The sequence below is a fragment of the Capricornis sumatraensis genome, chromosome 1, assembly GCF_032405125.1.
Source record: "Capricornis sumatraensis isolate serow.1 chromosome 1, serow.2, whole genome shotgun sequence".
Lineage (NCBI taxonomy): Eukaryota > Metazoa > Chordata > Mammalia > Artiodactyla > Bovidae > Capricornis > Capricornis sumatraensis.
Genome location: NC_091069.1, coordinates 205,509,130 through 205,522,176, shown reverse-complemented (window position 1 = coordinate 205,522,176; position 13,047 = coordinate 205,509,130). Strand labels below are relative to the sequence as shown.

Below are 13,047 nucleotides of genomic sequence, written 5' to 3'. Positions count from 1 at the left end.
CTCTTAAATATCCAGTTATTCCATTTGTACTAGTATTAATATAGCTTTTTTTGTGCTCCATTCTACTTGTCCTTTAAAAATGTGCCCCCCCCCACTACCACCACCTTCTTATTATGTCACTGGTACCAAGTCACAGATTAATTGGCAAGGTAAATACAAGTGACATTTTATTTCTGCTCATCTCATTAATGTAGATCAGCTCTGGCTGATTAGTGCTCCTCCAAACATTGGCTAAAACAGCTCTATAACTTGGTGCTATCCAGAGTAAAATGGTTTGTGATTGCTTTGTTTGCTTTTTCAGGGAAGATATAATAGTTTTTTATTTTGTGTGTCACTGTCTTACATTCCTTTTTTCTTCCTCCAGAACTAGCTCAAATGAAATAAATATTTTTAGCTCTTTCATTAGAAAAAGGGGGAGAAAAACTCATGTGCCAATCCAAGCAGAGAAAGAGATAGCAAAATAGGAATAGATTGGGAAAAGCACTTTATAATTCTTTACTATATATTGGTAACTCTTAAAATTTTTCCTTTTATGAAAAAGAACTGAAAAATGTAAGATCAGAAACTAATAAAAAATCACATACTTTTAGAAGATTTACCACTTGCTCCTTTTCATTTTATTGACTATTACCAAGTTTCAATGTGTTTCAAATAATTAAATACTGCAACTGGGACATTAAAAATACAAACTAATTTACCAAAATAATTGTATTCTGAATATTATGTACAATATCATACATTTTACATTATATAAAGGGTTTTTATACATAAAGGTAAGATTTGATTCATGATTACTGAAAATCCAAAATACATTTGAACAAAGCATTCCTATGCATACATAATTAATGACTCATATGGGATAATCAAAAACCATACATGAGTGTGGTTATTAAAAAATAAAGTTACATTCATACAAAATAATAGTACAAATTGAAATCAGTTTTAATTTGAAAGTACTATTATAAAACCACATATATATGAATGAATGATATAACCTAATTCTATTTAGTTAAAAATTTTCATACTTGAGACTGAAATATGTCTCTATCCCATGGGAAATTTTTTATTTTTAATTTTAAGGGATTTGCATAATTCATCATCATTAAACGTGTATCCATGGATATAATGCAGACCTAATCCCAGCAAATAGAAAAGTCATGAGGGTCAATCATATCACCTTATGTACTTCACCATATAGCTTTTGAACAATATACTGTTCAGTTGTATAGTTTGGTACTTCTTCATATTCATGCTTGTCATCAATGATTAAGTGTTGAGGCACAGAGTTTACAGGGAAATATGTATTACTGTCAAGAATTAGATACTAAAACAAGGCTATCACTGGGTGACTACCGAAAAAGAAAGAAGGGGTGCTCATGTGGAAAATGCCACCCATACATACCAAATTCGTCATTAAACAACGTGTCAGTCCTTTCAAAAGGTTAATATGGTGATGTGTCATACCTTGTTTGAATCCTGAAATAGCTAAGTCCAGAATAGTGCCACGTAAGTTTTAGTACTATTTCACTTTTAAATTTAATTCAAGAGGAAGACCTGTGATTTTAAGTAAAATCAAACATTTTTCTAACTGATCCGAGAAGCCTGAAAAACAGTTTCTTTGTAACAAAAACGTCTTTCTAACTGTATGTCACTATGAATCTTATCCCAGAGATACACAGACAGGTGAAAATTCTATCAGAACTATACATAAGAACCTTGGAAAGGCACCAATTAGTAAATTGGCCATTCTCCTTAAAATGTGTACAGCATTTTTCAGTATTCCCTATCTTGAAATTCTGCATTTCATCAAAGGCAGACAGCAGAACATTTAGAAACTGGAAGAAAGAGAAGGAACAAGTTAAAACATATACAAAATCAAGGTCTTTTCCAACATCACATAATCTGTGAAAAATAAGATTCAGAGCCTAACGTCTGCTATATCATTTTTCTTTTCGTTCAGGTCTTGCTTGAATATAAAAAGAAGCTCTAACCTAGGTTATCAAAATATATTCATATAAATGTATGAGCATTTCTAATACAAAAGTTAAAAAAGGTCTAAATTTTTAATTTTTGTAATTAAATATCCTAGAGTTCAGTAGGCAGATTTATTTTTGAGCAGCTTGAAAAGCATCCGACAGCTGAGCTCTGCCTGTGAAATCGGGCATGACTACATTTCAGCTCTTCGCCGTGACTTCTCAGCGGCAGCAGCCCCATCCTCCTCCTCGTCGTCCTCCTCCTCATAGTGCTCCTCTCGGCCTTTGGGGTGGTTGTCATCTCGAACTTCTTGCTCTTCTCCTTCATTATTTTTCTCATCGGCCTTAAAAGTTAAAAGACAAAAAGGAAAACTGAGAGACAGGACACTGAGTTAGCGGTATAAATAATCCCTCTTAAAAAAAAAAAAAAAAAAAACCAAAACAGAAAGAAAACAAGTGAAGAAAATATTCCAATAGGCAAGAGTGCTACTGTCTTTTCTAATCTTCACACTGTCACACAATTTCCTAATTCCCAATGTTATACTCCGTGGCACCTCAGATGTACCCACTGGGATCTTTCCAACTATACACAGGTATCTCCTACTCATATGCACAAAGGCACACATGTGCAATGGAAATATGTATATCCTCACATACATTTTCATCATTTTCACCATAGGTCTCTTCAGCATTATGCTCCAATTCCCTTTTTTTCTCCTCAGTCAAATCTTCCTGAACCTAAAACAAACCAGAGACATCAAGTGGACACTTGTATCATTTCAACACTTGAAGCAACATATTCTGATTTCCAAAAAGTTCATTCAAATCAGTAAAGACAAAATTAAGCTAAAAATAAATCTGGAAAGACAAAGATTTGACTTGCCTATTGGCCATGAATAAATGTGTAACATACTTACTAAAAAGTTAGTGTTATTCAGAATCTAGGACTTTTGTGTGTTGAGTTTCTGATTTGTTTGAATAAGGGTTAACACTCCAAGTATGACACCTGAAGAAATTCACGTTATAAAGTTAAAAAACTCCTCTTTTCCAAAAGAGAGAACTGTGAAAGTCTGAAAGTTCTGACAGAATGTAAGTTCTTGTGAAGAACAGGAACCATCAGTCTTACTCAACTAACTACCTTCAATACCTAGATGCATGCTTGGCATGCTGCAAGTGCTTAATAAATACTGTTTTAAATGAATCAATGAATGAGTCAATGCAAAACATATCTGCTCTCACAGATATTTACAAGTCACAGAAATCAGGCACCACCACCTACACTTTAGTGTAATCGAGAACAGAGAAAAACCTGTATATATACATTTCTATAATTAAGAATAAACTTTTTTGGCTAAAATATCTAGAACACAGAACATAATCATTTCAGTTTCTTCATAGAATAGTTATTAAGCTACCTCAAATCTCTGCATCTCTTTGTATTCTAACACATTTCTGTTTTAAGTAGTTCTCTTTCATGTATGCTATTACTATTATGTGTTATTGATTCTGATTATCTCAAAATGCAAATCAGAGAAAGAATCCAAACGTTTTTGATCATTAAATCTCTATTTAATGATCACATCTATGAAAATAGAGGGCAATATATTTTATAATTTAACTATGACAATGGCATAAGAGTAAATCTTGAGTAACACAAAATTACCTAATTTGGGGAGGGGGCAGTGTATATGTGTTAAATATCCCAGAAATGGGCAAGAAAAAGAAAGTATACTGGTGTTATAATTAAGGAACAACAAATTAAGGGCTGTGTCAAGGTGTCCATAGCCCAGGTTCAGCGGAATGAACTGCAACCACCAGACCCACTCTGGAGGGACCCTGACCTATTAAGAGTCTACAAAGATGAACCTTCAGAGATGCCAGCCTAAGATGCTGGCCTTCATGAGTCTTGTCTAACCAGTCCATTATTGGCTGGACTCACAGCCCCTATACCACACTGGCACCAAATAAATACATTGTGGTGACAGATATAGAGTATATTTTGTATTTACGTGTCCTGGTAGAGCGAGCTATAAAGAAGACACTTCTGCCTCACCCGTAGGCTGTAGCAGTGGCCAATGACATCTCTTTGGCCCTTAGTCACAGAATAACAACACTCCCCAGGACATTATAGCGAAACCAGTGAAGCACTTATTTCAGATTGTACTAAGGTCTCACTAATTGAAAACTGCTAAAGTGTCTCGGTTGATTTCAGTGAGAAGACATGTCTTCTATGGCCTTTATAATGAAAATATACTAGTGAACAGTAAATACTGTTGTTGGGGTTGGGAGGGAACTGCCTTGAGACTGTGGTACAGTGAAAAGAATAAATCAGGGTTAGCAAATGTTTGCTATAAAGGGCCAGTTAGTAAATATCCAGGCTTTCTTGGCCATCAGGTCTCTAGCAATTACCCATCTCTAGCGCAGCAGTGGCCTTAGACAACACGTACACAAAAAGGCATGGCTTTTGTTCCAGCAAGGCTTCACTTATAAAATAGACCCAGGCCTATAGCCTGCCAACCCCCTAACACAGACCATGGAGTCAGACAGAGCTAGATTAGATCCTTGGCTCTGCAACTCTCCAAGCTGTATAAACAATAAGGTCATTTGTTTTTACTATGAAAAATTTCAAGCACAAAGACAATGATTCAATAAACTCCCTAATAGCCATCACCAAGGCTCAAAGGTTATCTCAATGTTGCCATGCCTGCATCACCTATCACTTTATTTTCTGATGAATTATTCTTAAAAATTCTAGATATCATGTAATTTCAGCCCTACCCATCTCTAAACACATTGCACTTTTCTTATATAACCATAATGCCATTATTACATCTAATAATAATTCCATGGCATCATCTAATGTCTAGTCCTTACTTACATTTTCTCAATTGTCTTAAATATGTCTATTTACATCTGGTTTGTCCTAATCTAAACAAAAGTCATATCCAACACCAATTCCACTTCCTTCTTTTTTCCTTAATGCTATATTATTGTCCAGTAGAATGACCCAGACTCTGGATTTATTTGCTTCTTTGAGGTGTCAGTTATTTCTTTAGCCTCCACATTTCTTACAAAAGGAAGGTAGCTTAAAGGCTTGAATGAATTCAGATTCAATTTGCAAAGTAAAGATTTCTCAGCAACGATGCTGTAGACTTCATATTTCCATCACCTCAGGAGGCATATACTGTCTGCTCTACTTTTAGTGAAGCTAAAGTTAGTCAGTGAGCTCAGACAGCTAGATCCCTCCATGGTAAAATCCCCTGACCTCCATTAATCTGGTGATGTCATCCACTGATGACTGCTCCTAAATCAACTGTTTTAATTAGGGGTTACAAAAATGGTGACTTTCTAATTCCATCATTCCTTCTGTATTCACTCATTTCTAAAAAGAAAAACTTGCCTGTATCAACTATTTAGTTACTATGCTTTAATGTAATGTGCATGTGTGTGCATGCTCAGTCATGTCCTAGTCTTTGTGACCCCATGGACTGGAGCCCGTCAGGCTCCACTGTCCATGGAATTTTCCAGGCAATAATACTGGAGTGGGTTGCCATTTCCTTCTACAGATCTTCCCAACCCGGGAATCGAATGCATGTCTCTTGAGTCTCCTGCACTAGCGGGCAGATTCTTTACCACTGAGCTACCTGGGAAGCCCAGTTACTATGCTTGGTATACTTAATTATGAGAGCTTTTAAAAGCAGACCCAGGTAGGGTCTAATCACGGTTCTAACAACAACAGCTGTGTGACCTTTGAAAACTTATGTAACCTCTTTGAAGTTCAAATTTCTTACCTGTCAAAGAAAGGGTTTAGATAAAAATCAGTGATTTTTAATTTTCTGTGTGTGTGTGTGGTATGGTGGGGGTTAAGGACCGCTTTGATGAGAAAGTCTTCAGTAAGTAGGCATACATCATTTTGGATAGAAGTCTCAAGAGGTTCAGACTTCTCTAACAGCGTGTTCCTGAAACATCAGCATTAGCTGCGAGCTTGTGGAAAAACTCCGATTCCTAGGTCCCACACAGATAGGAACAGAAGCTCCAAGAGTAAGAAGGTCTGATCCAGGGATCTATATGTTTTACACACTTTCCAAGGGGATTCTCATCCACAGCAAAGCCTGAGAGCCACTTGAGTGACAATGAATGTCTCTGGCTAGAGAGATAAATACTGTTTCACGAGTTCTTTCCTCTCTTGGAATCTACTGTAGAAAATCTAGGTTGTGGACCAACTGACAATATAAACTGAGGTGGAAACCATTGATTTAAGTTACTCTTTAATTTAGGTATTACACAAATGAAAATTTTATAATTTTTCAAATTTATGAATATGCCTTTTCTAATATTCTAGTAATATATTCTTTACATTTAGGGGCAAGAGTAATTCAAACTCATCTTAAAAGCATTACTGAAATGGGACAAAATGATATGGAGCTTGTCATTTTAAAATATGTTTTGACTAACAGCCGCCAAATGTTACTTTTTTACAATGTGGACATGCCAGTTATGTCTTCCACACTTGATCCTCTTAATTATCCTGCTAAATCCGATGGAAACATTTTGTTAAATATCTCCCTGAACCATTCCTTATTACTCATTCAGTTCAGTTCAGTTTAGTTCAGTTCAGTCACTCAGTCGTGTCCGACTCTTTGCGACCCCATGAACTGCAGCACGCCAGGCCTCCTGTTCATCACCAACTCCGGGAGTCCACCCAAACCCATGTCAATCGAATCAGTGATGCCATCCAGCCATCTCATCCTCTGTCATCCCCTTCTCCTCCTGCCCTCAATCTTTCCCAGCATCAGGGTCTTTCCAAATCAGTCAGTTCTTCAACATCAGGTGGCCAAAGTACTGGAGTTTCAGCTTCAACATCAGTCCTTCCAATGAACACCCAGGACTGATCTCCTTTAGGATGGATTGGTTGGATCTCCTTGCAGTCCAAGGGACTCTCAAGAGTCTTCTCCAACATCACAATTCAAAAGCATCAATTCTTTGGTGCTCAGCTTTCTTTATAGTCCAACTCTCACATCAATACATGACCACTGGAAAAACCATAGCCTTGACTAGACAGACCTTTGTTGACAAAGTAACTCAAATTACTGATTACTAAAATCTAATGATTCAGGCATTTTAGAAAAATGACCCTATGTGATGTGGCAAAGTATAATAAATAGTTAAAACAAAACAGATCTCCTGAATCTGAATGGACTTGGCTAGCTACCCAGTCCCCATATGTAATCATGCCTTTCTCTGATGCATCAAAGATCTTAGGGGGTGAGCCAGGAACTGGAAGGATGCCCTTAAGTAACCAAGAAGCCTAAAATCCAAAGAGATGGATGGGACATGATCACGGAAAGACCTTCAATCTGTGATGGACACCCCTGCTTGCTGGCTTATGTTTAGAGTTTCTGCCATCTGGACAGTTTCTCGATGTGGTGATTCCCAGGCCGACAAGCCACTAAAGGCAGCCAGGAAACCTTGTACCTGTTCTTATGTGAGTGTTCAGATCAATCTGGTTTTACTCAGATTGGGGAAACAGAGCACTTGGGTTTTTCACAGTAGTCATTTAAGCTCTCTATATTTTTAAACATTTAAATCATTTTAAAGTACACACAGCACTTTCTGGCAATGTCACAGTTTGTCTCATTTGCTCATAAGGAGATTTAAAAAATCTGTAAAGTATGCAACACGCGGATGGCTTTTCATAAGAATGTCTTATCATAGGAATGTCTTTCTAAGGATCCCAAAGCAAAAACAATCAGTTAACGGTCGTTTTTCGATCTCAAAAGGAAAACACTGTTGCACTACGATAAGAGAAGGCAGGGAGAGGGCAGATTTCCTAACATCACACTTGTTTGGGGTTCGGTACTCTCAAAGTTCAAGTCACAAGTCTCATGGGCTGTGCCTCTGAACAGGTACAACCCTGGCAAGATGCAATTCCTCCTTAGAGGCAAATGTGACAAGGCGGAAAGTTGATGGACTGGAAGGGAGTCAAGCCAATGGTGGCAATGGGCCTTACATCTCAGGGGCCAGCTGGAAGCCTCTGAGGCTTAAGGAAGAGAACGATGCACATTACCCTGCATTTTACAGTTTTGAGTGCTCACATACATGACACTCATAGACAACAGGCTATGTCTTCTCACATACAGCATCCCTCTTTGTTTTTCTCATTTTGCTGCACTCCGCTGAGAACTTCGTCTATTACTAGGCCTTGACTGGTATGTGGAAATTCTCCCTCCTCAAGGGAAGAACTGAGAACAGTGGAAAGAGGTGGGAAAATCCAATAAGCACCTCAGGAACTGCCAAAAAAATAAAATACAGCCTGAACAAGGGACGCTTAGAGGGCAGAGGTGAAAGGTACCCAGGGAAGAAGAGAGGCAGGCTGGGCTTCTGCTGAGAGCTCATGTGGTAGCCACCCTAAAGGAAAAGGTGTGATGACCTGAGTCTGTCAGGGTCCAAGAGCAGGGACAAAGGTGCAGAGCTGGGAGTTCTGGGCTGGGCGCTGGGGGGCCTCCGCCTGTCACCATCCTCCTTCCCTCCCACCTCTCTTCCTTTCTTCTCTATCTTTGATCCCTCTTGGATCCCATATTAACTGATAGAATACAGAAGTAAAAAAAAAAAAATTAATCAGTAAATACTGATTAAAATTTTATGTTTACCCTTCTGAATTTTTAAAAAGAAGCCAAGGTGAGCCTCTTCTCTTTTAATCCCTCAAAGATCCCTGGCAGCAGACATAATGAAACAAGTAATATTAGTCCAGACATCCTGGACTAATGATGGACTAAGAGAGGTCCGGATGAATATCTTTCTCTTGCCAGATGTCTTCATATTCAAGGCTGCCGGGTTCTCTAACACTCTCTTCTGATGACACGGCTCAGGGGTTTGATCAGGATGAACAGCAGGATGAGAAAAAGGAGAGAGAATAAGAGGATCAAGGCAGGTAGCCTGCATGTGAAACTACAGGCATATGTTGCCAATGCCTGCAGAGAACGACGAAAACACAAACTTCAGCATCAGCTCTGAAAAGCTGACAGATGCAACCAGGCAAGGCAGCAGCCTTAGCTGAGGGAGCCCTGCCCATGAGGCAGAAGCACGGGCCTCTTAGCAGGCTCTCAGGCAGGTTCAGACTGCCACTTGTCCATCTTCTCCTGCCGCTCCCCTTAGGGCCAGAGTCACACATTTGCAAAGGCCTGGTTGAGAAGCGCCTGTGAACTAGGGCTTTAATTTGCTAGACCATTTTCTGGTCCAGAGAGACATGGAGCCTGGGGCCTGGGCCTCATGTGTATCATATTCCTGTGTTCTGAGCGCCAGTGGTCCATACAGTACCCTGCTGAGACTAACCAGCTCAACCAACAGCATTAATCAGTCAACTACACAACTGTGGCACTACACGCAACAACACTACACACTACACACAACTACACATGGTAGATGCTCCACGAAGCTAATTTACAGTAATATGCTAGGGGTTTGCAATAAAAAGCAAACTGAAATGGAATGCTAAGAAATTCTACCCGAATGCATTTTACTCAACTGAGCTCCTTATCAATTTTCCCTTTTCTTCTTTGTTTAAGACACTAAATTTTTAGAAGGGAAGAGGCTAAAAGTGAAAATGTTTTACATGTCTAGAGGGTGTTAAGTGTGTTCTGCTGGACACCATGGGGTGTCGCTATGAGGCAGGAGCAGTGGCCATGTCTACAGAGAAAGTCTCTGAGGTTTGTCCAGACTCTCAAGGGGCAGAGCTTTGTTCTTCTTTCTTGTGAGGGAAAGAGACACCAGAAAATATTTTTACAAAGATCACATAAACCTAAGTATGTCATTCCTGGAAGGTCAGTGTCTTCTTAATTCAAAATTTCTAGGGAAAACAAGAGAAGAGAATTCTATCATCCTGTTTTTGTTATCTTCCAACCAAATGTCTCCACGGCTATGGTCCATTTCTCCTCGAAACCATCCTTCCTTATCTAGCCTATGGCTCTAAACCGTTCTATGAGAGCCCATTCGGAGAGGTCTTGTTCAGGTGAGTGTGAGACCTCGAGCAGTCTGGCCTCCTGCCCTCCCCCTTCCTACCTCCTCTTCCCCTTCTTCCTGATACTGCTCATCCACGTTGTCCTCCTGCTGGTCTGGGTTTCCTGCCATCTGTTGAAACAAAAGGAGAGGTTCAGGTTACTGAACACTGGAGATGCATCTTCCAGTCCTCTGGGACAAAGAACAGGCAGGCCACCATGAACAGTGCATTTCAATGCCTCAGTGGGCAGGAAATGGTGACTAATCACTCCCAACAAAGTCCAGGATGCCCATGACCCACTCCTGAGTGCAAGCACTGCATGTGAGGTAAACTTCCTGTCCACACAGGTCATAGCTAAAACCTTTTGCATAAAACCTGGCCTTTATAGGGCTTCCCTGGTGTCTCAGATGGTAAAGAATTGGCCTACAATGCAGGAGACTCGGGTTTGATCCTTGGGTTGAGAAGATCCCCTGGAGAAGGCATTGGCTACCCACTCCAGTATTCTTGCCTGGAGAATCCCATGGACAGAGGAGCCTGGTGGGCTATAGTCCATGGGGTCGCAAAGGTTCAGACATGACTGAGAGACTAACACTTTTCACTTTAGGCATTTATAAAATCCCCAGGTTAATACAACCCAGCAATCCCACTGCTGGGCATACACACCAAGGAAACTACAACTGAAAGAGACACATGTACCCCAAGGTTCATCACAGCACTGTTTGCAATAGCTAGGACATGAAGCAACCTAGATGTCCTTTGGCAGATGAATGGATAAGAAAGTTGTGCTACATATACACAATGGAATATTACTCAGTTGTTAAAAAGAACACATTTGAGTCAGTTCTAATGAGGTGGATGAAACTGGAGCCTATTATACAGAGTGAAGTAAGTCAGAAAGAAAAACACCAAAGTGTATTAATGCATATGTATGGAATTTAGAAAGATGGTAACAACGACCCTATATGTAAGACAGCAAAGAGACACAGATGTAAAGAACAGACTTTTGGATTCTGTGGGAAAAGGCAAGGATGGGATGATTTGAGGAAACAGCATTGAAACATGTACATTACCATAAGTAAAATGGATGATCAGTGCAAGTTTGATGCATGAGGGACAGGGTGGGGAGGGACGTTGGGGGCGGGGTTCAGGATGGGGGGACACATGTACACCCATGGCTGGTTTATGTTGATGTATGGCAAAATCCACCGCAATATTGTAAAGTAATTAGCCCCTAATTAAAATAAATTAATTTAAAAAAATGAAATCCCCAGGTTAAAACCACCCTCCATCACAGCACCTACTTACCACCAAATGTTCCTCCATTTCTGCATTCTGTTGCTTTTGGTGACTTTGTTTTTGCTCTTCATTTTCATCTGGCAAGTTTTCTTCCCTCACTTGCCCAGCTTCTTCAAATTCATCCTCGCCTTGATTATTAGGGTCATCTGCTGGGTTTATATCCTCTACAGCTGCCCTCTGTAAAATTTTAATGAAAAGCAAGCACCACTTCAAAAATCCAAGATCAAGTTTAATTTCATTTGAAAGGCCACAGGCTGACAGAAAATTAAATTGTCCTTTACCAGACTGCTCAGGTCTATCCTTACCAAGACTCACGGGTACCCATCCTGCTGTCAAAAGATAAAGCCTCTGCTTTGTCAGAGACGGATGCATCAGAAAGAAGTTCAAAGAGCACTTCTTTCCTGTGAGTGATTCCAAAACAGTTCTCAAAGCTCCAATGCCATAAGTAATATGAGCATAACTAGATGACAAGAAAAACAGTTAATGAAACCCAAAGGACCAAATAGGACAAATAATTAAAATGAGAGATTTAGATAGGCAAATGGTAACTGCTTTCACCAGTACATCGATTTTTACAGACCAGTTATTCTCTGCAAACCAGCTGATGTAAACGGGTGAAAAGCAGTTGAGGAGAGAGGAAGCCCACACCAGCAGGCACCCAAGAAGAAGGCCTGTGAGGAGACAGTTCAGTTCAGCTCAGTTCAGTCATGTCCGAGACAAGAGCAGGCTAATTCAAGAGTAGGCCATCACATTCTAGTGTGGGTCACATTTCTTTATAAGGAACACTAATGTGAAGCTAAGAGATGCTGCACTGATAAGAGACAAAATAAGGGGACTGGGCTTAACTTCTGGTGATATAAATATTTTGAAAAATACCTCCCCCAACCCATCCTACCTCTCAAGTAGTTCTCGGTTATTATGTTCAACGAATGCCCTTCATATTATCAACTTTAGAATTATCTGGATGTCCCACTTATGATCACAAAGCACCTTTCAAAATAATATACACCGTCATAAAGATTTTTAGAGTGTGAGCTGGGCGGAAATGATGATGCTTGTAGGAGCTTCCCTGATCACACTGGGGTCATCAACAGGACACTTCACTGAAGCAGCAAATGCTTCCCAGAGACAGGGAAAACTGAGTGAGATTTAGTCTCCAGACCACAACATTCTACGTCAATTCACTTCAGAGCCTTGAACATGTTCAAGAGCTCAATGCAGTCTCAGCTGATGTATTATCTACACCACCCTGGCTATACACTTCGTTCAAGAACAAAATGACACTTTTCTTGGGGATACAGAGTGACAAATCGTAACCTTCACACTAAACTCCAGTTACTCCACAATCCTGTCATACGGATTTCCTTTTGTGTGTTATCAATAACCTGTGCAGATATATAGGGAAAATGTAACATGTTTTCTTCAGGGAAAAATGTACTGAATGTCCTTTGCAAAAGTTTATAAAAATATACAGATTGGCTCTAACTCTAACCAAGTAATAAAAAAGATTTAATAGGCACAGTTGTTAGATTTTTTTTTTAAACAAAGGATGATTCATTAAACCTCAGTGAAGCCAGACAAAAACGTTCCTAATTAAAAAAAAATAAAATAGGTGAGACAAAGAGAGAGATAAGCAGGCTAATAATTTCTAATTAAGGGAAGGCACGGTAGAAAGGCCAACATTTCCCAACGTGTTATCATGAAAGGAGAGTGAAGGATTATGCAGTCAGGTAACCAATCGAGACAGACAGCATTTCCCCAAGTCAGGAGCTGGAGTACCCA

The 13,047-nt window shown here is 39.6% G+C and overlaps 1 protein-coding gene across 4 annotated transcripts in view; it reads right to left on the bottom strand.

The window, feature by feature from the left end:
* Nucleotides 1–619: 619 nt before the first annotated feature.
* Nucleotides 620–13,047, bottom strand: part of GOLIM4 (golgi integral membrane protein 4) — an 83,095-nt gene continuing 70,667 nt past the window's right edge. For all 4 annotated transcript variants that reach the window (XM_068965257.1, XM_068965266.1, XM_068965274.1 and 1 more), the window contains 4 exons: nt 11,275–11,442; nt 10,032–10,100; nt 2,631–2,711; nt 620–2,317 (listed from right to left, as the gene is read on the bottom strand). In XM_068965257.1, coding sequence (XP_068821358.1) covers nt 2,168–2,317; nt 2,631–2,711; nt 10,032–10,100; nt 11,275–11,442 — 468 coding nt within the window. In that variant the 3' untranslated portion in view covers nt 620–2,167. The remainder of the gene's footprint in view (nt 2,318–2,630; nt 2,712–10,031; nt 10,101–11,274; nt 11,443–13,047) is intronic.